Raw genomic sequence first — 25,130 nt, forward strand, 5'->3', positions numbered from 1 at the left:
GGTCCATAATTGTATGTATGCTTAGGAACAAAACAAAGATTTTATTTAGGTTTCAAATTTTGTATAAAAAAAAGGAACATTCAGTAAAATAACTTCATCATGTAACATACAACAATTAATAATTAATAATAGTGTTAAACACACAAACATAATAAGAAGGTTTAAAAGTTCATTTCAGATGACAAGTGATGAAACTTCACACCCAAGGAAAAAGAATAAACAAGACAAAAGCTCCCATAATTAAAAGCATAGCAATTGATGCTTTAGAGGATTATTCAAAACAGCTTTAGAGGATATCAATTGATGCTTAAGGTCTTCTATCTACAAATGCAGTACTTCAACATCCTTGGCAATTTGTTGCTTGGAATCAAATAATTTTTGTAATATATCTTGAGAGACTGGTATATATCAGGAAACAAAGCGTGTCTTTCGACATTATCCAACCAATTCTTATCAAAATTAGTCAACAAAGACAAGTTATCATAATCCAAATTCTAGGAGATTGGTAGCTCAAGATCAGTCTTGACAAACAAAGAAGAACTTAAATCTTCTACGTTTTAGAAGGGTCACCTAAAAGTATAATGAAGAATAATTAAGCTTATTTGAGCACAACAAAGTTAATAAAAAAAAAAATCAAAATTCATGCAATAAAATACCTTTAGAAGGAACCATAGGAAATTGAGATGCAACAGGAGATTTGGAAATTATTTTGTCATCTTCCTTAGTAGACTTTTCCGCAATATTTGAGCTTTCTTTCTTGACAGCATCATCATTGCAAGACACTGCACAAATCGTGTGATCCAAAAAAACTTCAAATTCAAAAGGGTGATGAATGTTGAAGTAACATAAGAATATAAAAGACATTCAAATTTCAAAACATTTTCACCTTGATCATTGGTTTCTGTAGTGGCAATAGAAAATGAAGTCATGGCAATTTGGTCATCACCATCTCCCTAGATAGATTCAAATCAACAATTCTCTTAAACTTTAAATACAAGATTTAGAAGCAATAGACTCAAAAAAGAAAAATTCTTTATATCAAAATTAGTTTAAATCATGGTTCATAGGAAACTAATCGCACGGAAATTACAAATAAAATACGGTATGATGATGAACTTACTAATTTTTCATCTATTTGAGAAGGCTCCCCTGAAAGTATAGCAAACAATAATCAGTCCTCTTTGAGCACCATTTTTTTTTTATAAAAATAGAGTAAAGGGATATAATTGAAACAAAGTGTCTTCACCTTGATCATTATTAGTCTTGCTAATTTCCTGCCTGTTTTTAACATCAACATCTTGAGTGGTAAGAGGCTTTGTTATGGAAATTGGAGGAGAAGCTACAACTATTTGGCCATCACCATATTTCTACACAAGTTTACAAATATAAAAAAATAGAAAACAAAAGAATACAAATGTCAAAAAGTAGTAGACACCAATTTATTTCTCTTTACATCAAAATTAGTTTTAAGCTTTTTATTTGTTATAAATGAAATCCCATGTTAATTTGAAAGCTTCATTTTGTTACATCCAGGAGAAAATTAGATTAAAAGTTGTGACGAAAAATATTTGAAGAACCAAAAGTTGCTGAAGCTTTGTCATGCACAGGAATGTTGTGTCGCCTAGGTCGATGAATGTAGTTTTTCAAAGATTGGGTTTTGCTATCCAAAAAAGTTTAGCGGCACAGCTTGTTGCCCGTCTACCTTTTGTTCATATGTAACTATTATAATTATAATATATGAAATAGCTAATACTAACCATTATTAACTTACATTATTTATCTGAGAAGGTGTGGTGGCTGTACCAATTTCTCCAAGTTGATGTTGTTGATCCACCAAACATGTTTTATCATTCAACAACAACGGCTGTGATAATAAGAAGAACAATATTTTAAGCATTAGTTATACCGAGCCATTACTAATGAACGGTTTTATAAGAATATTTAAGGAAAAAGGGACATGTTTGAAAATTACTTTTGAATTTGTTGGTAAATTTGCTACTGAAGTTATCTCTATACCAGAGACGTTTACAGCAAGTTCTTGCTTTCCCTTTGATGTTGCTCGAACTTCAGTCCTATTTGGAAAACCTTTAGGAAACTGTACCTCAATATTTAAGCTTACTTTCATGACAGCATTATCATTTTGAGAATCTGGACAAAAGTTGAGAGAGAAGAGAAGAGAGTTCAACTTGAAAATCAAAAGGGTGATGATGTAACATATGAAAATAATATTGATCCAAAGAGTCTTCACCTTGATCACCATTAATCTTACTAGTTTTCTGCAAGTTTTTACCATTGATGTGTTGAGTGGTAACAGATTCTGTTGTGGCAATTTGCCCATCACCATCTTCCTACAGAAATTCAAATGAAATTTTGTTGGATCATCCTCATTATATGTATTACACTCACACTGTACTTTACTATATATAATAAGTGTTTCAACTTTCAATTGTAAAAACAAATTTGTGCATGATGAAAAACTTGTTTCACTTGTGAATTCTAAGACAAAACCTGGAATATATGGCTATGCGAGATTGCGAGCCACATATAAATATACTTTAGTTTTAAGAATTAGCCACTAAGATTGAGTGCTAGTGACAGATTTAAGTATTCAATTGCATTCTAATGGCATTCTTCGAGTAAGATTTGAAAAAAGGGATACCTTGATAGCAGCCTGGGAACATTTATAGGGTTCATGTTTTTCCAAAGCAGGAAATTTTATTCGATAGTGTTTGGGCCACATGGCAACTAAACTTGGCAGATTGCAATGACTTAGACATTTCAATTCTGGAAGTTGAAGCTGAATCTTCACGTGATCGTGATGATCATCAGTGTACTGTCCAAATATGTATTCCATTTTTGGGCAACCTTCAATGTAGAGCTCTTTCAGTTTTGGGAAGACATTGCACAAAGTATTGCTGCCACTGTCATAATCTCCAAAGTCTATTATGTTCTTCAATTCATAACAGTTCCTTATTGTCAAAGTTTCCAACAACATTATTGAAGCAATAGATGGAATAAATACTGATTTTATTATGGAAAAATGAGACAGTTCCATCTTTTTAATATTGTAAAGGATCTTTGATGGTATTTGAAGACATTGAACTCTCTCCCATATGTTAAGGCAATATGAATTTGATTCCTGTAAATGTTATGTTATAAATGTATACGATTTTATGAAGAGCAAGTATCAAACGATAATAAAAAAGGCGAGAGGCTTACCGAGTAGTACCCATCAACCAATGGGATTGTAGTAGTTGTGGTGGTATCCCAAGAGAAGATATTGCTTTTTATGGGGTCCAGTTGAGAAGTGGAAGATGACCCCTTCTCAGAAAAGGATATGAGATGATTAGATTTGCAAAATATATCAATGAAATTTGGTAATTGAGAGAGCTCCAGTTGTCTTAGTGAACTGAATTCCACATGTTGGTATTGGCCAAATATGTATTTCAATCTATCACATCTTCTAATTTTGATAGTTTCTAGTACTGGAAGATCATGAAAAAAGAGGAAAGGAAATATATATTCCAATAAGGGACATCCCTCAATATCAAGAACTTCTAGTTTTGGAAACAATGAGCCAACACATTTACTAAGGCAGTGTGAATTTGATTCCTGCAAAGATCAAACCAAACATTCCTGTAGTGTGCACAAAAAGTAAGAAAATGAAAACATTTACTACTCCTAAATCCTGATGACCGGTTTCAATTATCCATAAATAGTTCATGAGTAATAATTTTTTTGATTCAAAAAAATATATCATTTTTAGTTCCTCTATAATTTATCTTTAAACAATGATTTTCAAATGTTTTCTATCAGCATTTTTTTGGTTTACAATATTGGCAATGAGAATCGAATCTAGGACCTCATCCATACTACATAAATCTCTCACCACTAGTATACTCAGTATATTACAATGTATAGTGATTTGTTACTATATTAATCGAACCTAGAACCTCATCCATACTACATAAATCTTCTTAATTACACGTAAAACTTCTTGATAATTAAGTATCTGATCTATAATATAAATCAAATATATTAGTTATTCAATGAATATTAAAAGTGACTATAATTATTATAAAGGACCATGAATTTCACCAAAAGACAAATTGTTTAAGAGGATTCAAATTCGATTCTTGCGTGAAATAATTTTTTATCAGATTTTACTTACTTCGTAGCGAAATTCTAGATTATTATCCTCCTTCTCCTAAATGCAGTTAACACAAAATAAATAATAAATATTATAAAGGGAAAGAATTAGCAAACTAAATAGAAATGGTGAGAGGCTTACCGAGTAGTCCAATTGTAATTGTGGCTTGGAACCAAAATTGGAAGTGGAAGATGAACCGTTCTCAGACAAGGATGTGGGATGATTATATTTGCGAAACATATCAATGAAATTTGGTAATTGGGACAGCTCCAACTGTTTTAATGAAGTGAATAATACCACATCTTGGTATTGACCAAATATGTATTTCAATCCATCACATCTTCTAATTCTGATTGTTTCTAGTACTGGAAGGCCTTGAGCAGAGAGAAGGGGAATTATAAATTTTAACCGGGGACACCCCTCAATATCAAGAACTTTTAGCTTTGGTAATATGGAGGCACGACTCTCATCATAATCTATTTCTTCTCTTGATTTCTCCTCTCTTCTTTCATCGCTTATTATGTTTTCCAGTCCCTTGCAATTAGCTATTTGTAATTCCTCTAGCGACACCAAGCTTTGATAAGTAAACAGTTGAAATAGGGAAACTAACATTGGGCAATTCTGCAGTTTGATGGTCTTTAGATTGCAAAGGGAAATGTGACCATTAAATAGTTCTTCCAAATTTTCCGTTCTATCCAGTTTTAGTACAACCAACTTGGGAAAGACAATTGGGAATTGGAAATCAGGATACTCAGTGTCAGTGCAAATGAGATATTGAAGTTTTGAAATGCAACTCAAACTAAGTTCAACTATATAATTCATACCATGATCCATAGGAACAATCTCGGGTATGAGATTTCTCCATCCCCACTCATTTCTTCTTATTCTAAGAACTTCAGCTGTTTGCATACAGTACTTGAGTGTTGTTTCAGATAGGAAAACTCCATCCTTGTCTACAATAGACACATACTTTGATGATGAATCATTCACTGATCTCGAAAATTCATCAATGCAATACCTTTGCAATTCAGGGAAAGTTATTTCTCGGCAAAAATCATTGAAACTACCTGTGAAATACAACTCTTCAAGTGATGAGCATCTTTCAATCACTTCAAATGGATCATTCCTTTCAATTTCACAACCTTCCAAGTTCAACAATCTAAATTTCTCAAGTTTTGCAATTCCATGTGGCAATTCATCAATTTTACAATCTTTCAAATCAAGTGTCTCAAGACTTAGCAACTTTCCCAAAATAGAGATATCACCCAAATTGACATGCGTAAAGAGAAGAGATCGAATATTCTTCAACGATTGAATTGATTGAGGTAATGATAAAGCGAGAATAGGATAATGATCATAGATTAAATAAAATACTCGAAGGCTAGTATTATTATCAAAAAATGAATTTGGGACTTCCATATTGTGGTAGTCTTCATTCTTATCCACGTTGCCAATTAGAATCTCCAGCTTGGAACCATCAAGTTTACAAGAAAACACATCTTTTAGCTTGCCTTGAAATAACAAACATTTAATTGTTTGAATCTCTTTAATCGCAAAAATTTGGGCATAAGAATGAACCAAGTCATGCAATTTCACTCCGCTTTGCCCGACCTTCAACAATAAATAAGAGTCTAGGAGTTTATTTTTTGATATAACAACTTGAGTTCGAGCATCTTCATAGCTTCCATCAACTTCCCCGAAAAGGCCTGCTCCTATGCAAAGTCGTGTTAGCCTTTCAATAGGAATTTCTTCATTTTCCCGAAATACAGAACACAAGAGGAACAATCTCTTCACCTTCTCATTCTTCAATTGATCATAGCTAAACCTGATGTATTTATAAGGACTAACCCCAATCAAATGAACAAAGTTCAAGGCCTTCAACGAATTTAAGGCCACATCCCACTCTTCCCGACGTTGTACACCCTTCAAACTACTGGCTACAACAACAATTGCAATTGGTAACCCTTGGCATTCATTTGCGATTTTACGGCCCTGGTCCAACAAATATTTAGTCGAAATTTCGCTTAGACCAGCATGTCTTTGGAACATGATCCACGCATCTTCTTCAGATAAGAGATCCAATTGGACTGTCTTACTGCATCCTAATTTTTGGCACACTGACAGACTGCGTGAGGTTACAAGAATTCTACAGCCGTTGTGATTGTCAATGTGTGGAATGCCTATATCATTAAAATCAATATCGCCCCACACATCATCCAATATTAGAAGAATCTTGTCACCATTGGTTAATCTACTCCTTAGTTTTCTGGGTCGATCTGATTCATTACAGTCATCAAAATTCAATCTCAAGGGTCCAGCAATATCATCTTGAATCTTTTTAATATTAGGAGAAAATGAAACTGTCGTATATACGACTTGAGTAAATTGTTTGGACTGCTCAAGTTTGTTTCCCACTTCCTTGACCAGTGTAGTTTTTCCTATGCCCCTCATCCCTTGCAACCCGACTATATAATTGTTGTCATCGTTCAGTGCATCAAAAAGCTCTTCGTATATGGACGCCCGGCTTTGGAATGGAATAAAGTGTTGGGATGAATAAAGTTCAACATATGGAAGATGAGCAGGGGCTAGTCCCATTTGAGTATCCAATAGTTTTCCGATTTTCTCCTTCTTTGCCAGTTCCTTTCGCCTTCTATATTGCCATATCCTGTGACAACAAAATCCAAAAAAAACATTTTTGTTCTGTTTTGTTGTCTTCTTGAATGAGCTTTTCAGCTTCTTTGTCCCAAGAAAGTGCATTAGCTTGATCTTCAAAATCCTTTGCAATGCACGTGAAAGTCTATTAGTTTTGTAAAATTTGCATTCATTATAGAGTAATTGACAAGTGGTGCACCATGCACCACTTTATCAAGTCTTTCATGTTAGAAAAAGCTGTATGTATATGTACTAGTTCCAGTGCCCGTGCTAACGCACGGAAAACACCGTCTTGTAGTAATTTCGTACAATAAATATACGTATTGTCAAAATGTTATAGTAAATAAATATATCATTCAATATAGAACTCATCGGGCAATTAAGATTTCAGTGTCCGTGAAATTTGATTTAATATTACACAATTCAAAAAGATAAGCATTATTTCTATGTAAAACCAAAATATAATGCATAATCATACTACATGGCAACCTAATAGAAAACATTAAAAAGACCGCATTTATAATATTATTATAGTGTTTGTTCTTCGGCCCCCCATATTTTTGGGGCTTAGTTAACGAATAATTGAAGAAAGTACTAAAATCAGGGTTATGGTAAGCCCCCGTGTGGATATTGAGAAATTACCCTAAAAATAGTCAAACAAATTAAAGTAAGAAACTCAAATTAACTTTTACCAGAAATGAAGTCACAAGGTTAGACATAGTTTTCAATAATTATATGGTAAACCATTTTGTTTACAATCTAATAGACATCATGCTAGAAATAAAAAATAAAGAGAGTAATCCCTGAATTGAGATTTATAATAACACAAATATCAGTCTACAAAAGTCTAGGGAAATAATTAGGAAGTAATACAAAAATAATATTGAAGCTTTAAACAACATCTTATAGTACCTGAACATAGTCATGCATACAATGCTAAACTCTTCTTGCTTCAATCTACATAGAAATTCCCTTCAAGCCAAGAACTAAAATTGAAATGAAAATCAGATATTTGAAGACAATTCAATCATTATTTCATTTTGACTATTAAAAAAACAGAATAATCCAAGCATTCTAGCATATTCTCTATTTAAAATTCAAGCTCTGTGGCAAATTTCAAGAAGTGAAACCTGCATTTTCAAAGAATAGTTTGAATGTCAATTAGATCAGCATCATAAAGCTTAGCAACAGATTATTTCATCAATATGTTCAAAAGAAATAACTATTTTTCAAAAGTTTATAGCAATTAAACTCAGAACAGCAACTCACAAGAACTAATATCTTTGTTTCTATACTAATTGACCAATATCTTTGTTTTATACTACCAAAGTGTTTACCTTTAGATATTGTACTTCTTAAATTGGTTGGCTTATGCTTGCATCTCCATAGCTACTCTTAACCCCATGTGGAGGAGATACACCTTCTGTCAAAAGACCACCAGTAGAAAATAAAATAATAAAGGAAAGAAAGGAAGCAAGCATAATCAAATAAAAAATCAAACCATAAGTGAATCCTTAAAATAAATAAGGTTAACTTCATAAAAACTTGAATGAAATTAGAAATATGTACCTTCATAGTCAAACACATGATGATTGTGGTCCTGAAAAAGTAAAATAAATCAGAAAACAAAGAAACCTTGATTGAAATTAGAAAACAAATTTAGAAAAATCAATTCAAGTAAACATTGAAATCAATAAAATTAGAAAAACAATAAAGTAAACTAAAAAAATAAGATGCATCTCTGACTTTGAGAGTTGAGAAACTCAGCCTCCATGTCGCCGGAGAGTGATTTGAAGTTGGTAAATGAGTCTTTGCCACACAACCGTTGTGCGGTGACATCTTAATCTCTTGCAGTTTCTGTTTCAGATCCTGTTGTCGATTTTAGCAGTGGGAGATAGAAGAGAGAAAAGATTGAAGGAAGCCGGAAAAAGATTGCAAATAGAGAAATGAAATTTTGATTTTAGGGGGAATTGGAAATTTGAAAGAGAGTAAAAAATTTCAAATTGTTATATATTGGAGAGACTCAGGGAGAGATTGCAGTGAGAGTGATGATAAAAGCCATAAAAGGGGTTGATCACTCACGAATTTGGGATTAGGTTTTCTGTGTTTATTTCTTACAGTAAATAATTTTGCCAAACTGATACAACGTAGCTTTGACAGTCATGTTCACATGTGATGGGTTTTTTTGTTGGGCTTTCTGTTTCCTTTTTGTTTGTTTGTTTGTGGTAAGAGGGAAATTTGAATTTTGAAATTTTGTTAGTCCTAGTCATATTTCTTAGTTGGCACCAAAGTTAAATACGGCAAAGAAATATGTACCTTCATAGTCAAACACATGATGATTGTGGTCCTGAAAAAGTAAAATAAATCAGAAAACAAAGAAACCTTGATTGAAATTAGAAAACAAATTTAGAAAAATCAATTCAAGTAAACATTGAAATCAATAAAATTAGAAAAACAATAAAGTAAACTAAAAAAATAAGATGCATCTCTGACTTTGAGAGTTGAGAAACTCAGCCTCCATGTCGCCGGAGAGTGATTTGAAGTTGGTAAATGAGTCTTTGCCACACAACCGTTGTGCGGTGACATCTTAATCTCTTGCAGTTTCTGTTTCAGATCCTGTTGTCGATTTTAGCAGTGGGAGATAGAAGAGAGAAAAGATTGAAGGAAGCCGGAAAAAGATTGCAAATAGAGAAATGAAATTTTGATTTTAGGGGGAATTGGAAATTTGAAAGAGAGTAAAAAATTTCAAATTGTTATATATTGGAGAGACTCAGGGAGAGATTGCAGTGAGAGTGATGATAAAAGCCATAAAAGGGGCTGATCACTCACGAATTTGGGATTAGGTTTTCTGTGTTTATTTCTTACAGTAAATAATTTTGCCAAACTGATACAACGTAGCTTTGACAGTCATGTTCACATGTGATGGGTTTTTTTGTTGGGCTTTCTGTTTCCTTTTTGTTTGTTTGTTTGTGGTAAGAGGGAAATTTGAATTTTGAAATTTTGTTAGTCCTAGTCATATTTCTTAGTTGGCACCAAAGTTAAATACGGCAAAGAAATAATATTTTTTAATGATGATTTGGCAAGAGTGTGGTTAGAAGTGGACACATAAGTAAACTTTCCCCAACATGTGTTTGGGTTTGTATATTATTAAGATTAAGATATATATATATATGAAGAAAAAACAAAAGATTTTGTCATGTTTTTGTTTTAACAAAATAGATGAGACATTGGGCCTAGGCCCCGTTGAATACAAAAAAAAAAATAGATGAGACATTTAATAAAATTATGGATTAATTAATTAAGAATTTCTTAATTAATAAACACAAAAAACAAAATATGAAATCTTTATTAAAATTAAGACAACAAGTTTATAATATTTTGTAAAAAATATAAAATAAAATGCAATTTACAAATTTATCTTTTTTTTAAACATATTTTAACAGATAGAAGTGGTCTTTTGGTCGGCATTTTAACAGATGGAAGTAAGTTTGCCGCTATACACACAGATTGTGTACTCTCTCTAATCTTTTATATAAAAAATAATCCACTTTTTAGATACATTAAAAAGTTGATGTATCTAGTCTATAATATAGTCTAGATAAATCAATTTTTCAATATATTTAAAAAGTGAACTTTCTGTTATATTAAGGATCAGATGGAGTATTAGAAAGAAAAAAGGACGACATAGATGATATGAATTTCAAGAGAACAATGCAGATGATCATGAGTTTCAAGAGGAAGGTGTGTATTAGCATCATACACCCACTTGCTTTTTACAAAAAATACCCTTTACTCTCTCTTCGATTGTGATTTGTGGATGGCCCTTAGAGTAATTTTCTAAGCTATTGCCATAGTTTCTCTTTTTGATTGATCTCTCAAACAATCACTTTTTTTTTTGCACTTATGGGAAAAAAAAATTTAACCATCATTCGAAAAAAATATATTTTTAGACTTTAATTAGACTGATCTATTCTTGTCACAATTAAAAGAAAACATTTTTTTGGTTTTATTGCAGAAACTTTCCATTATATTTTTACAGGATTTTGATAGAAAACAATTTTTGGAATTTTGTTTAAACCAATCTGATTTTGAGCTTAACCAGAAAATTTTATTAATATTTGATCTGAATTTTTTTTTACCTGTGTGTTATGGTGTGTGCCTTATGGTATTATTCATGTGCTACTCACACCACCGTTGGTATTTGGCTAAATGAAGATGACAACAACAACCAGAGAGAGAAATTGATGGTTGTGGTGAGAAAATGACTTTAAGAGGTTTACAAAACTCACAATTGAAGAGAGAGAAAATGATATTTTTGTTAAAAAGCAAGTGAGTGTATGATGTTAATACAGGATCCACATCTCATGTACGGATTTGGATCCTCTCCTTTTATTCCTCTCCAATTCCCTCTTCAATTGTTTGTTTTGTGAGTGTAAAGAGAGAGAAATTAAAATAAAAAATAAATTAGTGATGATGAGAGAGATAGACACATAAAATAAAAAAGAGAGAAAATTAGAGAGAAATAAAAGGACATGATCCAAATCCTGTGCACCTGGCTTCTAAAATTAAGGTGGGTGTGCATTAGCATTACCTGTGCATTAACATTACACATATATATAAGTCATGATCCGTGGACACAAACTAGTTTGACACAAAATATTACACCTCTTAATAATGTTTTAACCGATATAAATTTTATAAAATCCACCATTGGATTGAAAGTTTATATCATAAAGATCACCGTTGGATTGAAAGTTTATATTATATAGATCATTTATGTAAAATTTCAAATAAATCAAAAATCATTTGATATTTTATTGAGATACATCAAAAATAACGTTTACGATCCGATTAAAACTCTCTGTAAAATAGCAATATGACAGGGGCGACAGAGGCGACCTCCTTCCAAGGTCCAGACCAGCAAACAGTAAACAAAAATATATCGTTAGAACCCTGTCGACAAAACAAACCATTGTGGCTTTAGCCGTTGTCAAATATCAAACTTTGTTTAATTTCGGTGAACTAGGAATCACCATCAGTCGCAATCACAACGTCGCAAATCCGATCATGAACTGCAACCGCTGAAACACAACCACCACCGTTCACGGTGGCGGCTTTGACCGGAACAGACCCAAACGTAAACAGCGGCGCACAACCTAGCAGTGAGACACGGTGACTTATGCCGATTTGGATAGGGAGTGGTGCGGGTGACTTACGCCGAACATTGCACCACCCAATGCCGGAGCTACATCTTCAAGGCAATGGGGATGGCGGAGCCAATTTGAGGAAGAGTAAGGGTGAGAGAGAGAGGGTGGGTAGGAGGACGACGACGATAGGCGAGATTAGGAAGGAAGTGGCGGCTAAGCCCTCTCATATATATATATATATATATATATATATATACCCTTTTAAATATAAGGAATACTCAAAAGGTATGACAAAGTACACAACCTCTTTTATGCTATGTGATAAAGAATTTTTCTCTCCCCCGGTATCTTTTATCCCCCAAAAATCTCTCTCAAAAAAGCTTGCATTTTTTCTTGGAGTGATGGACTAAAATCAATATTAGAGGGTTGACAAAGACTTTTCTACGGTCTTTGAAACATGGTTATTTGCATGAGTAGGTTGTAGGTTCTTAAACATAAAGTACCCTCTGACAGACGTTTATATCGAAAAATACTTTCCTAAGTTTCAATGGAAAAAAAATCAGAAAATACATTTCGAAAATTCCTTTACCTACAATTTTTTAAACAATAAACCTAAACTACACTTAACTATAACATAAAACTTACTTGTATAATAGAGAAGGAGATGAGAGGAACAAATTTGCACATTGTAGTGAAAAATTTCCCAATTTTTTTGACCACGGACAAAAGCATAATATTGGGAGGTATAAAAGAAACGTGGGTGTGGGGGTTGGGGAGAGAAAAATTCCAGGATAAAAACTAATACAAAACCCATTTTAGCACTGTGAACATAATAATACATAAGCTTCGCACACCAGAATTTTTTTTTTCTACCCCTACATTTAACCCTCTACCCCTACGTATTTTAAAATATTCCGATTTTACCCTTATTTCACTATACTATTTTTTATCCTTTTTTATTTCGTCATTTTATGACTTTCCGATGATTGTTGTACACCCCTTTAAACACACTATTTCGGTAAACTCCTCTATTTTCCTGGTTTGTTAGATAGAACTGTTTAAATATTTTACCAGAACACTTGAAAAAAGTATTCAGGTGTATAAAATTTTTCAGATATTTTTTTTTGTTACCGAAATAGAAGTTATCCGATAAATGTTCTAAACCGGAAAACTTTGCACACTAGTGCAGAAAGGGGATTCCACTACCGGCCAAATAGGGATTCCACTACTGGCCGCGGCCGGTAGTAAATACACTCGTCGTTGTAAGTCAATACTTTCCACGACGGGTCTTTTTATACCCGTCGTGGTATGTCAGGTTTCTACTGTATTATTAATTAAATTTATGAGGATTCCACTACGGGTATTTACAAATACCCGTAGTGGTATGTATGAGATTCCACTACGGGTATTTTCAATATCCGTAGTGGTATGTATAGTTTTCATTTTTTTTTTTATAGTCTGGGATTCCACTACCGGTATTTGTAAATACCGGTAGTGGTATGTGTGGTTTTAATTTTTTTTTTTTAGAATTGAGGATTCCACTACTGGTATTAACAAATACCCGTAGTGGTATGTATTGTTTCCAGTTTTTTTTTTTTAGAATCTGGGATACCACTACGGGTATTTAACAAATACCCGTAGTGGTATGTATTGTTTCCAGTTTTTTTTTTTTAGAATCTGGGATACCACTACGGGTATTTAACAAATACCCGTAGTGGTATGTATTGTTTCCAGTTTTTTTTTTTTAGAATCTGGGATACCACTACGGGTATTTACAAATACCCGTAGTGGTATGTGTGGTTTTCATTTTTTTTTTTTTAGAGTCTGGGATTCCACTACCGGTATTTGTAAATACCGGTAGTGGTATGTGTGGTTTTAATTTTTTTTTTTTAGAATTGAGGATACCACTACGGGTATTTACAAATACCCGTAGTGGTATGTATGGTTTTCACTACTGATTGTTATAAATATCAGTAGTGGTATGTTAGTTTTTTTTTTTGTTTTTTTGTTTTTTTTCGTTTTTTTTAATTCTTGTGCCTGCATATTAATATATGGCGCCCTTCCGGCGCATAAATTATACGTTCTTTTAGTAGGTAATAACGCAAAAGAAAATTGTCATAATTTCGAATATTATTTTCCACAATTCATTGTCAATTCCTAACAAGTTACACATTCAATACATTAAAATCACAAAACTTAACATTATCACTAATTATATCTATTCTAATTCCAAGCATACAGCCCCCTAATATACACAAAAATCAAAACTAGCTCTATCCATTGTGTATAATTTTGACAAATCCATTGTGTATAATTTTGACAAATCCCGTCACAAATTAGATGATTCATGATTTCTTTCTTAGTACGTTTTGGTTCTTTATTTGCACAATTTATACACGGACATAGAAAAAGTGGAGGAAATTCAGGAGGAGGACGTTCTAGTTCAGCATTACTTTCCGCAAACTGTAGAAATTCCATCACTCCATGTCTGTACTCAGTACTTAATCGATTAGCTCTCATCCAACTACGGTCCATACCTACGTTTCGAAATTTATGCATTCTAAGTTAAAGGAATGACTAGGTTGTTACTATTGCGAAACATTCTCTCGCCCTATTTTAATAAAAATTCATAGCCTATAACAGAATTTGCATATAGCAGAATTTTTACATAGTAATTTGAATTGCATCTAAGTTTATAGCTTCTATATATGTTTTGAAATAGAATCGGTACCTGTAGATGAGACCGTGATTGAACCTTCTAACTTCAAACAAAGAGGACAACACCAAAAAACAGCAACACCAGCCCCTAAACAGCAGCAGTCAACACGTAGGAGCAGCAACCACCGCCTAACACAGAAAACAGCTCCACCCCTGCAAAGCACAAGCATTGAAACCCTCAATTCATACATGATCTAAGAAAAGCATCAACCCTCAATTCATACATGATCTGGGTTGTTTTTGTACCAGAACTACATGATAACTGCTGACAGAAAAACAATTGAAAAAATAAAAAGGATTGTTATTGCTCAAACAAAAACTCTTTAAAATAGAATTAGACTAGACAAACTCCTACTCAGTGGGCTCAAGCAAACCAAATAAATACAATATTCTCTACATATAACTGCGGAAACTAATCTCTCGAAATAATGCTGAACATGTATGGAATTATGGACCAAACAGTTAGAAGATTCAATTCAAATTCTACCTACACGCCGATAGAATCAATTATGTATTAATTCTACCTAAATATAAGTCAATTATTCAACCAATAAATACCAAAAGCAGACTATTATGTGTTAAAGTGAAAAGTAACTTTACTTAAGATCACCTTTGAATTCAACTAGTGGAAGAAAAAAACACAAAACCCTCCCAAAATTGGGTCACTATCAGTAACACATAGCATCAGGAAAAAAAAACACTAACCATTTTCTTTGTCACATAACAAACATTAACATAGAAAGACCAGAAGGAAAATTATCCTTAACTTTCTTCTAATCACATGTTGTCTATTTTCTGTTTCTGCTTAATACTTTTCACTTCTTTTAACCATTGTTTAGCTAGAGATACCATAACCATAAACAACTTACTAAGAGATGAAGAACAGGAACCCAAAACACATGAAAACGAATATCCAATTTAAAACCTTCACAATTTAAAACGTGAACTTAGAATATCCAATCTTCATTCAATGCTACCAAAATGTACTGAATGAGAAAAATGCGTGTTTTTCTTACCAGCAATTAACCATAAACAGAAAAAGAATGAAAACGAATACGAATGAAAACGAATACGAATGAAAACAAGATCAACCATAAACAGAAAACGAATGAAAACGAAAACGAATGAAATTTGGGGGAAGTTTGATTTATTCATACCTTTACCGAATGAAAACGAAGAGATTTGGAGGCGATTAAGCGTTTGCAGGTTCGTCGTTCCGTCTAGGGTTTGGAGAATGAAACCGCGAATGAAATTGGGACGATTGGAGATTGGAGAGATTGGAGAATGATTGGAGAACGATTGGAGAGTGTTTGATTTGAAGAAATTGGGACGATTTGAGGAACAAATTAGGGAGAACTAGAATTGGGACGATTGGATTGGAGAGTGTGTTCTTCTTCGCGTTTGCAGAATGAGGGAAATTGGGAAGAATGAAAAATATAATTAACACTATTAGGATTCCACTACCGGTGATAAGCTAGATCGGTAGTGGAAAGTGGGAATATGAAAAAACTAATAACACTATTAGGATTCCACTACCGGTGAATCCTAGATCGGTAGTGGAAGATAATTAAAACAATTTTGCACGTAATTACGACATTGCCACCGTGTCTACTTTCCACTACGGATTTAGCAAAGCCGGTAGTGAAATCCCTTGTCTCTGAACTTTCCACTACCGTTTTCAAAATATCAGTAGTGGAATCCTTTGGTCAAATGTATTTCACTACTGGTATTCACATACCGGTAGTGGTATCTCCAAACCAAAAGTCATTTTTCTACTAGTGGCAATTTTGTTATCCATAAAATTTCTAAACCGGAAAACATTTCTTTGAGTATTCCGGTGACAAAATATCAACAATTCCATGTTTCTCTCTTCACTCACCATGCCACTTCTCACATCTTAATCAAATTAACACAACGACAACACCTTTTGTTTTGTCTTACAAACAATTGTGTTTTATTGTCTTAATTTTCTTATAATTTATTTTAGGTACGTAACACACTAACACTCTTTAACGTTAAGATTGGGTGTTGTGTCAAAATCTATTGTTAGGGTATCCAGATGATGCAGATGCGTGAAATCCCGATATTCCAAAAAATTGTGAAGTATCGTGTCCGATACGTACTCGATACCGATACTCGTTCGATACTCTCCGAAACACATATCAGAGAAGTATCGAAAATTAATATTATTTTTTTAAAAAAAATATAACTGATACGTGTCAGATACTTCTCCCATACACGCATCGGAAAAGTATCGAGCAATTAATGTTATTTGATTATGGAAACGTAGGAAAGGAGACTGATACAATTTGTGTTTCCTCTTAAGTATTGAATGTTAGAATATAATGATGTTATCAACTATGTCTTTTTTGGGTAATACGTATTTTTTTTATATAAGCAAATTGTTAGTATATTATATCGTTATGTTAGTCTTTCTCCTTGTCAGGACTTGAACCATGAATCTCCAACTTCTTAACACTTAGCTCAACTAGCTTAACCAGTTGAGTTACTATGTCACTCCTCTTTTTGGGTAGTACTTAACTTAAGATATGTAATTGTCGCTTGTTTGCTCAATTTGAGTAATTTGAATGTTAATTTTTTATCATTATCGATTTTAGTTATGTTTATATATTGTGTGCATTTATATATTGTTGGAGAAAAACAAGCATAGAGAAAATAAAAGAACACAATCAACAACACAAGAGTATAACGTGGAAACTCCAAAACTGGAGAAACAACCATGACCGTTGTCAAAATCGACAACCAGAGAATATCACTATGTGAAAATTGTTACAACACATAGACAACCCTCAACCTTCCCTTGGCCCCTAGTACACACGCACTCTCCAAAGCAAATACCTAACTACATCTCACAACACTCTAACAAAAGAGTACAAGAGAAAAACAAAAAGTCAGATATAAGTTTAAAGTGCTACTAACTAGTGCGTTGAAACGAGAAACTTAAAGTCTCTTTATATAGGATTCAGCTCCTCCACTCTTCACTTTTCTAAGCAATGTGGGACTTCTCAAATATAATTTTCTTGACCTTTTTCCTTCATTAGCAATGTGTGACTTACATTGCAATCAACCCCAACAATCTCCACCTTGATTGTAATGATCATCAATCTTCATTGTCTACACCGACAGTCATTATCTTCCGCTTCCATTGTCTATACCGACAATCATTGTCTTCACCGACAATCATAATTCTCATTGTCTATACCGACAAATTAAATTATCATACTCCACCATAAAAAGTACACTCCACTTGGAACTAAACCATCTCAAGAATTTTATTCACTTGGAACTAAACCATTCAAAGAATTTGATTCACTTATAACCAAGCCATCCCAAGAATTTCATCTCGAAACTTTGCAAAAAATTTATGGTGCAAGTTCCATGTTTGCTTTCTCCGGAAGTTCATCAGCCATCAAGATAACCGTGTACCTTGCATCAATGTCAACTAATGCCCGCACGCTATCATCACACACCTTGCATCCATGTCAACCGATGCTCATGTGTCACTTGAACAAATTCAAACTGCTCTGAAACCACCTTCTTCAGGCCATTGTTAGGCTCCAACAATTCCAGTTTAGTTACATCACCTAGTAAACCTTGTTTCACAAGTCTAACTAAACTCATGTCCCTCACAAGTACCCACCCGAAGATCCATAACTTAATCAAAACACGAGAATCACCACTAGTAACAGATGAATAACCAATAATAGTAGAACTATCTGAAATTCTGGCACACTAGTAACACGATGTTGAACACGATGCTCCAACACTGTATGTTTGATCCGATGATCCAACACTGTGTTCAACACTGAACTAGACGAACAATAAGGAAATATAAAATGCACGAAACAGAATAACACAGTTATTTGTTAACCCAGTTCAGCATAACAGCCTACTCTGGGGGATACCAATCCAGGAGTGAATCCACTATGATAGTATTAGTTCAAAGCCCTCAATAAACGCCCCGTTTATGACTTCTCACCTAATCACCACCCGTGCTATATTCTACCTAAGTCACACCTAGGTATGAGAACCTCCGCTCAACTCCTCTTAATCACAGCCACTGTGATCGTACACGTTACAGTTTACAGATGAAGACACACTTCTTAAAACATCCACCAATTCCGTACTTCAAAGCTTAGGAATGGTTCATACACATTATCTCCTTGCTTAGAAGCTCTGGAGATATTACAACACAGTAACACACAGTCCTTAATCTTGCATCAGGGTAATACAAGAAGAGGAACACAATTAACAACACTAAAACCTTAAACACACGCTTTGTAAAACTCAATTACGGCTTCAGTGAGTTGCACAAGGGTTCAGTCTTCCTTTATATAGCACGAGCTAGGTCTTGAATTGGGCTTCAAAAACGCAGCAGGTCCAGAAGTTACTTCAAGGAATATTCTTGTATCAAATGTTTTGTTTCCTAAAATAGTTGATTTGTTTAGAAACAAAACTAGGTCATGGCCGCCTTCTAGAACATCAGGAAAGGCGCTACTTAGTGCACAATACTTCAGGTCAAAGCAACCTTGTAGAAGAAAAATATATTTTCCACAAATATATTTTCACCAAATATTTATTCCTTCCATAAATATATTTTCAATAATAATTTCCTTGAACCACAAATATATTTTCACCAAATATTTATTCCTTCCATATATATATTTATTGTCCATAAATATATTTTAGAATCAAATCTTTTATCTCTTAATATTGAGGAACAAATAACACATAAATCGCTTACTGAAGATTCTGGAAACACCTGTGTGTTGGCACACAAATTAAAAGGCGTGGATTAATTCTTCAATCAAATCTTTCAAAGATCTTACGCAAAAATATATCATTCGCGAAAACAGAGCGCACTGGATGTGGTATCCAATGTTGAAGCATGAATGTTGTATCCAATGTTAAAGCATTCTATCCAACATCTTGCTTGAATATTTGTTTTAGCAAAATGAGGCCAACATAAAACACCAACAATCTCCCCCTTTGGCAATTTTTGGCTAAAACAACTTAAGATCATTTCAACCAATCTAGAGAGATACATCACCTACCTTTCTTCAAATCAACATAAGCACACAGTCATGAAGTAAAGTAGAACATCTTTAAATGCAGTTTTCAATAGAACTTCTCAGATGAAAATCGCAAATAAGAATAGTTGTATCGCACAAGAATAACAGAGGCATGCAACAGCGGAATAGTGAACACAACCTGCCTCACAGGAAAACGCCAATGGAGTGAAAAATATTCTCATAAAAAGAATCACCGGGGAAAAATAAATTCCCTCATGGCTGAGAGAGATAAACTCTCAGGAAGCAAGATGTTCATTTTCAACAGAGCATCAGGTAACATGATTCAACACCGATTAGAACATCTAACATTGCGCCACAGAAAGCAACCCACAACACATAACACTACTCTTCACAGATTCAGTAGACAATCAGGCACAGCACACTTACCTCTCCCCCTTTTTAGCCACAAAATATGCCAAATAGAAGAGTATCATGCACGAAGAGTATCACGGAAATCCATAGTGCAGAGTATCAGAGCATAACAGATCCATATATTAGTATCTAGCAACCCGTAGTCTTGTAATAGCAGAAGCATTACTTCACATACAGAAATGCAGCAGCATTGCTATACATAACATATACTCCACTCCACAACAGGAAGGGCAAATGTCTCAACATTAAGCACCATATCATGAAACATCAGATAACTACTCCTCTTCAAGACATGCATAACAGAGTATCAAAACATCACACACCACTCATGCAAAGCACATTCAGAACATATGCAAAGCACATACATCAGATACTATACATCACATACTGCTACCGTGCCTACAGCAGATGTTAGAGCATCTGTCAGCACATCATGCTCACTAAATAATACTCCTCCCCCTCAATATCAGAGATGAGCAAAAATTTAATCAAACATGTTTACTCCCCCTCATGCATATCAAAACTTACTCCCCCTTAATTCTTGCAGAGCAACCATAAGTACTACGACACATATCAGATGTTGCAACATCAGATAGCACATCAACATACTGCACACTACTAACTACCAACTACTCCCCCTATTTTAGACAAAATCGGGTCTTCATAGAAATAGCAGAAAATCCAGAGACATAGTGCAGAATATCACAGTCCAGATGCACACAGGGTGCTTAAATTTAGATCATAGCCCACACATGGAAAATAAATCAAAAAAAAAAACATTACACAGAGGCACTGTCTTGGGGAATCATTTCCCTCATCTTCAACCTCAGAGTCTTCTTCCTCATTATCACCACCTGCATCAACACTCAGATTCTCATCAATACCTGCATCAGTTGCTTCTAATGCAGCTTCTTCAAGCTTCAGAGCATGAATCATTCTCTCAAACTACAGCTTCTTTTCATCCAGCTAACTAGAGGTTGTAAGTTGTAAAGCATATCTACTACCTCCATCACAACAAACACATAGTCAACATTCACAAAAGAGACATTTCCCCTTGTTTGCACAATATGACAAGGGCATAAGAAAACATTGTTCTAATCTCCCATGAACAGTCTTTGGCTGAGGTTCATCCAAGAAGTCAACCTCATCAAGATCAATCATCTCTTGTTCTTCATTTACTGTCTTTTCAGACTCAGTATCTTTATCACCAAGAGAGACAACTTTCTCTATACTATCCTCTGTTTTAGAGTCTTCAATAACATCAGCAGGAATATCATTGTTTTCTTTGTCCTGCAATTCATCTCCAGTAGCAGCCTCAAAATCACAGCTATCACCAAAAGACTCAGTGATAGTGGCAGCATTTGGATTAGGCTGGACAGAGGATGTTCCAACATCCTGTGCAACATCAAGGGTAGTAATGTTCTCCTTGATAGAAAAAGTAACAAGCTCAACAACAGAATCAGAGATGGACTTATCAGATGGAGCCACATGATCATTCACAACTACAAATGGTTGTACAGTAGCATCAACAGTATTATCAGAGTTTGACATGGTGATCTGATTGAAATAAAATAGTTTTTGATTGAATTGAACTTCAAATAGAGCACAATGAGTGGGACAGTAGGTGAAAGAGAGTTGATTGCATGTTATGACACAGTTATGGCAATTTTGATATGATTGCCCGGAATTAGCGTGCATCACTAGTGGGAGCGAAGTGAAAAATGTGGTTGCACGCTCAAAACTCCTTAACTGCTACAATTCCTTATGCAGGCAAATTCTTAATTTGCCCCTTAGCCTTTCAAACTCAACAACATCCAATGCTTTACTGAATATGTCAGCCACCTGTTCTTCAATAGCAACATGATCAAGCTTCACAATATTTTCTTCAGCTAAATCCCTGATAAATGGGACTTTGTTGACACGGGCAGGTTCTGATTTAGGATTAGTAGATTCATTGTTAGAACCTGAAACTTCATCAAATACAATATCATATGACTGTTGAATGGATGATTCAACATCTTCTGTTTTGGTTGATGGTGCAGCATCAACTATCACATTGATTGATTCCATGGTAACTTTAGTTCTAGAGTTATAAACTCTGTAAGCTCTGCTGTTTGTGGAGTATCCAAGAAAAATTCCTTCTGATGCACATAAATCAAAGAATTTTGCATTCTCAAATTCTTTGCCATGATCACTTCTTATTCTTACAATAACAACCTCTTTTTCTCTTTGAAGTTGTAAGCATAAGTTTCTAAAAGTTTCAAAGCTGTCTGATTTTTCTCTAAGGAAATCTATCCAAGTGAATCTAGAAAAATCATCTTCCAAAGCAAAAACATACCTTTTACCACCAAGACTTTCAGTCTGCATAGGTCCCATCAGATCTATGTTTAATAGTTCAAGTGCTCTAGATGTAACCGGATGTTGGAGCCTTGGATGTGCCACCATGGTTTGCTTGCATATTTGGCACTCACCACATATAGTTCCTTCCTCAATCTTGAGCTTTGCATTCCCCCTGATTGCTTCTTCTGCTATGACCTTCTTCAAACCTCTCAAATGTAAGTGACTAATTTCTTGATGCCACGGCTTCACTTTATCCTCTTTGCTTAAGAGACACGTGGACAAGTGGTTTTCTTCTTCAGAGACCCATAAGTAGCAGTTGTCCTTTGACATCACACCCTTCATCAAGAGTCTTCCTTCTTCATTTGTAACAAGACATTCTGACTTTGTGAAGTTTACTTTCATGCCTTGATCATACAACTGGCTAATGCTGATTAGATTAGTTGTAAGGCCTTTCACCAATAGAACATTATCTAGATTTGGCAATCCATTGTTGATTAGATTCCCAATTCCTTTTATCTCTCCTTTAGCTCCATCACCAAAGGTTACATAACTTGTGGCATAGGATTTTAAGTTGGCAAGATATCCTTCCACTCCAGTCATGTGTCTTGAACATCCACTGTCAAAGTACCAATCTTGTCTAGATGATGCTCGTAGTGATGTGTGAGCTATCAGACATACATCATTCTCCTTTTCTTTCCACTCTTTCTTAGTCTTCACATTTTCTGGCTTTGGTGCAGGTGACCGGAAATTCTTTGGGTAACCATACAATTTATAGCAATAAGGCCTTATGTGCCCTTTCCTACCACAATAGTGACATCTCCAGTTCCTTCTTCTAGATTTAGTTCTTGACCAGTTATTCCGATGTGGAGGAGGATGTTGAGGCATCGATCCAGTCTGTGCAGGAGGCTCAAGTTTGGGTTTTAACCAAGTGTCAGTTCCCTGGTGTGTGGGAGGATGTGGTGGTAAAAAGCCAGCACTGACAGGAAAAGTCTTCTCAATGGGAGTACTGATTGTAGCTTTGTTGTATCCCATTTGTTGATCAACAATCTCATAGTCAAAGCCAATTGGTTTCTTTCCTGCACTTTGTTTCAATAGCATTGCTTGGAATTTTTCTTCTCCTGATCCATAAACTCTGACTTGTCTTCTAGCATGCTCCAAGTCACCATTCAGTTTTTCAATTTCTTTGTTGAGAGTATCAATTGTTACCAGACATTCATTCTTCTCAGCCTGCAGTTGACAATTCGCCTTCTTTTGTTTTTCCAACGCTTTGTAAACTTCATTGCTTCTGATGAACAGATCCTTATAGGTGGTAAGCAGTTCCTCATAGGATGTTCCATCACATGATTCAGCATCAGATTCACACACACCTGTCAACGCATTGACATGTTTTGCAGATCCACTTTCAGTTTCCTCCTCTGAGTCATCCTCATCTGACCAAGTGATAGTCAGACCTTTCCTTTGTCTCTTCAGAAAGGTAGGACATTCAGCTTTGATGTGTCCATATCCTTCACATTCATGACACTGGACCCCTTCTGACTGACTGGTTTTCTCATCACTTCTAGCCCTTCTTTGATCATTGGTCTGTTTGTTGATGTCGAGCTTGATGCTTGGCACATTGAACTTAGACTTTTTGTCCATTCTTTTCATGACTCGGTTGAATTGCCTTCCTAGCAAGACCATTGCTTCTGACAAACTTTCATCACTCTCCAGATCTGATTCTTCATCTTCTCCAGTGTTGGAGGCAAAAGCTAAGCTTTTATTTTTCTTTTCTTTTCTTTGATTCATGCCTAGCTCATAGGTTTGAAGAGATCCTATTAGCTCATCTACTTGAATAGTTGCTAGGTCTTGAGACTCTTCTATTGCTGTTACCTTCATGTCAAACCTCTTAGGAAGAGATCTGAGAATTTTGCTTACAAGCTTCTCATCAGATATGGGTTCTCCTAACGCATCAAATGAGTTTGCAAATTCTAGAATATTCATGTGAAAATCATGAATGGTCTCTTCTTCCTTCATACACAGGTTTTCAAAGTTTGTACGAAGCATCTGAAGTTTAGACAATTTTACCTTGCTTGTTCCTTCATGTGCTTTCCTTAGTATTTCCCATGCATTCTTTGCTACAGTGCATCGTTTAACAAGTCTGAACATATTGATGTCCACTCCATTGAAGATGGCATTTAGAGCTTTTGAGTTACCAAGAGCTAGTTCATCCTCATCCTTTGAGTAGTCCTTTACTGCCTTAACCTCAGTTGTCTTGTTCCCGTCTTTGTCAAGAACAACTGGAGCCTCCCAGCCATTTTCAATAGCTTTCCATGTTCTGCTGTCAATGGATTTTAAGAAAGCCATCATCTTAGCTTTCCAGTAGTCATAGTTCTCAGGCCCTATCAGTAGGGGCGGTCTGGAAATTGTTCCTCCTTCCTTGTCCATTTCACCAGAAAGTATTTTCCCTGGAGCTCACCCTAAATCCAGAACAGGGTGCCTGCTCTGATGCCAATTGAAATTCTGGCACACTAGTAACACGATGTTGAACACGATGCTCCAACACTGTATGTTTGATCCGATGATCCAACACTGTGTTCAACACTGAACTAGACGAACAATAAGGAAATATAAAATGCACGAAACAGAATAACACAGTTATTTGTTAACCCAGTTCAGCAT

General features: G+C 34.7%; 2 protein-coding genes across 4 annotated transcripts; both read right to left on the reverse strand.

Moving 5' to 3' along the window:
* Window positions 1-62: 62 nt before the first annotated feature.
* On the reverse strand, window positions 63-9,928 carry LOC123914458 (probable disease resistance protein At4g27220). Of its 3 annotated transcripts, none has more exons than XM_045965622.1 (16): window positions 9,296-9,928; window positions 8,549-9,149; window positions 8,372-8,402; window positions 8,140-8,225; window positions 7,715-7,932; window positions 4,292-6,926; window positions 3,220-3,612; window positions 2,660-3,139; window positions 2,249-2,348; window positions 1,973-2,148; window positions 1,772-1,864; window positions 1,247-1,367; window positions 1,121-1,149; window positions 887-953; window positions 657-782; window positions 63-570 (listed from the first exon to the last, which is right to left on the reverse strand). In XM_045965622.1, exons 5-16 carry the CDS (start codon window positions 7,726-7,728, stop codon window positions 551-553), a joined length of 4,254 nt encoding a protein of 1,417 aa, XP_045821578.1. In that variant the 5' UTR covers window positions 7,729-7,932; window positions 8,140-8,225; window positions 8,372-8,402; window positions 8,549-9,149; window positions 9,296-9,928; the 3' UTR covers window positions 63-550. The 3 variants fall into 3 exon arrangements, with proteins under 3 accessions (XP_045821578.1, XP_045821579.1, XP_045821577.1); XM_045965621.1 differs by having other exon boundaries at window positions 69-570; window positions 7,715-7,788; XM_045965623.1 differs by having other exon boundaries at window positions 7,715-7,788; window positions 8,140-8,402.
* An 11,956-nt stretch (window positions 9,929-21,884) lies between these two features.
* On the reverse strand, window positions 21,885-24,896 carry LOC123915095. The gene is made up of 3 exons (XM_045966244.1): window positions 23,101-24,896; window positions 22,471-23,022; window positions 21,885-22,359 (listed from the first exon to the last, which is right to left on the reverse strand). The coding sequence occupies exons 1-3, from the start codon at window positions 24,894-24,896 to the stop codon at window positions 21,885-21,887; spliced, it is 2,823 nt and encodes a 940-aa protein (XP_045822200.1).
* Window positions 24,897-25,130: the final 234 nt, after the last annotated feature.

This window comes from Trifolium pratense, linkage group LG3, assembly GCF_020283565.1.
Source record: "Trifolium pratense cultivar HEN17-A07 linkage group LG3, ARS_RC_1.1, whole genome shotgun sequence".
Classification (NCBI taxonomy): domain Eukaryota; kingdom Viridiplantae; phylum Streptophyta; class Magnoliopsida; order Fabales; family Fabaceae; genus Trifolium; species Trifolium pratense.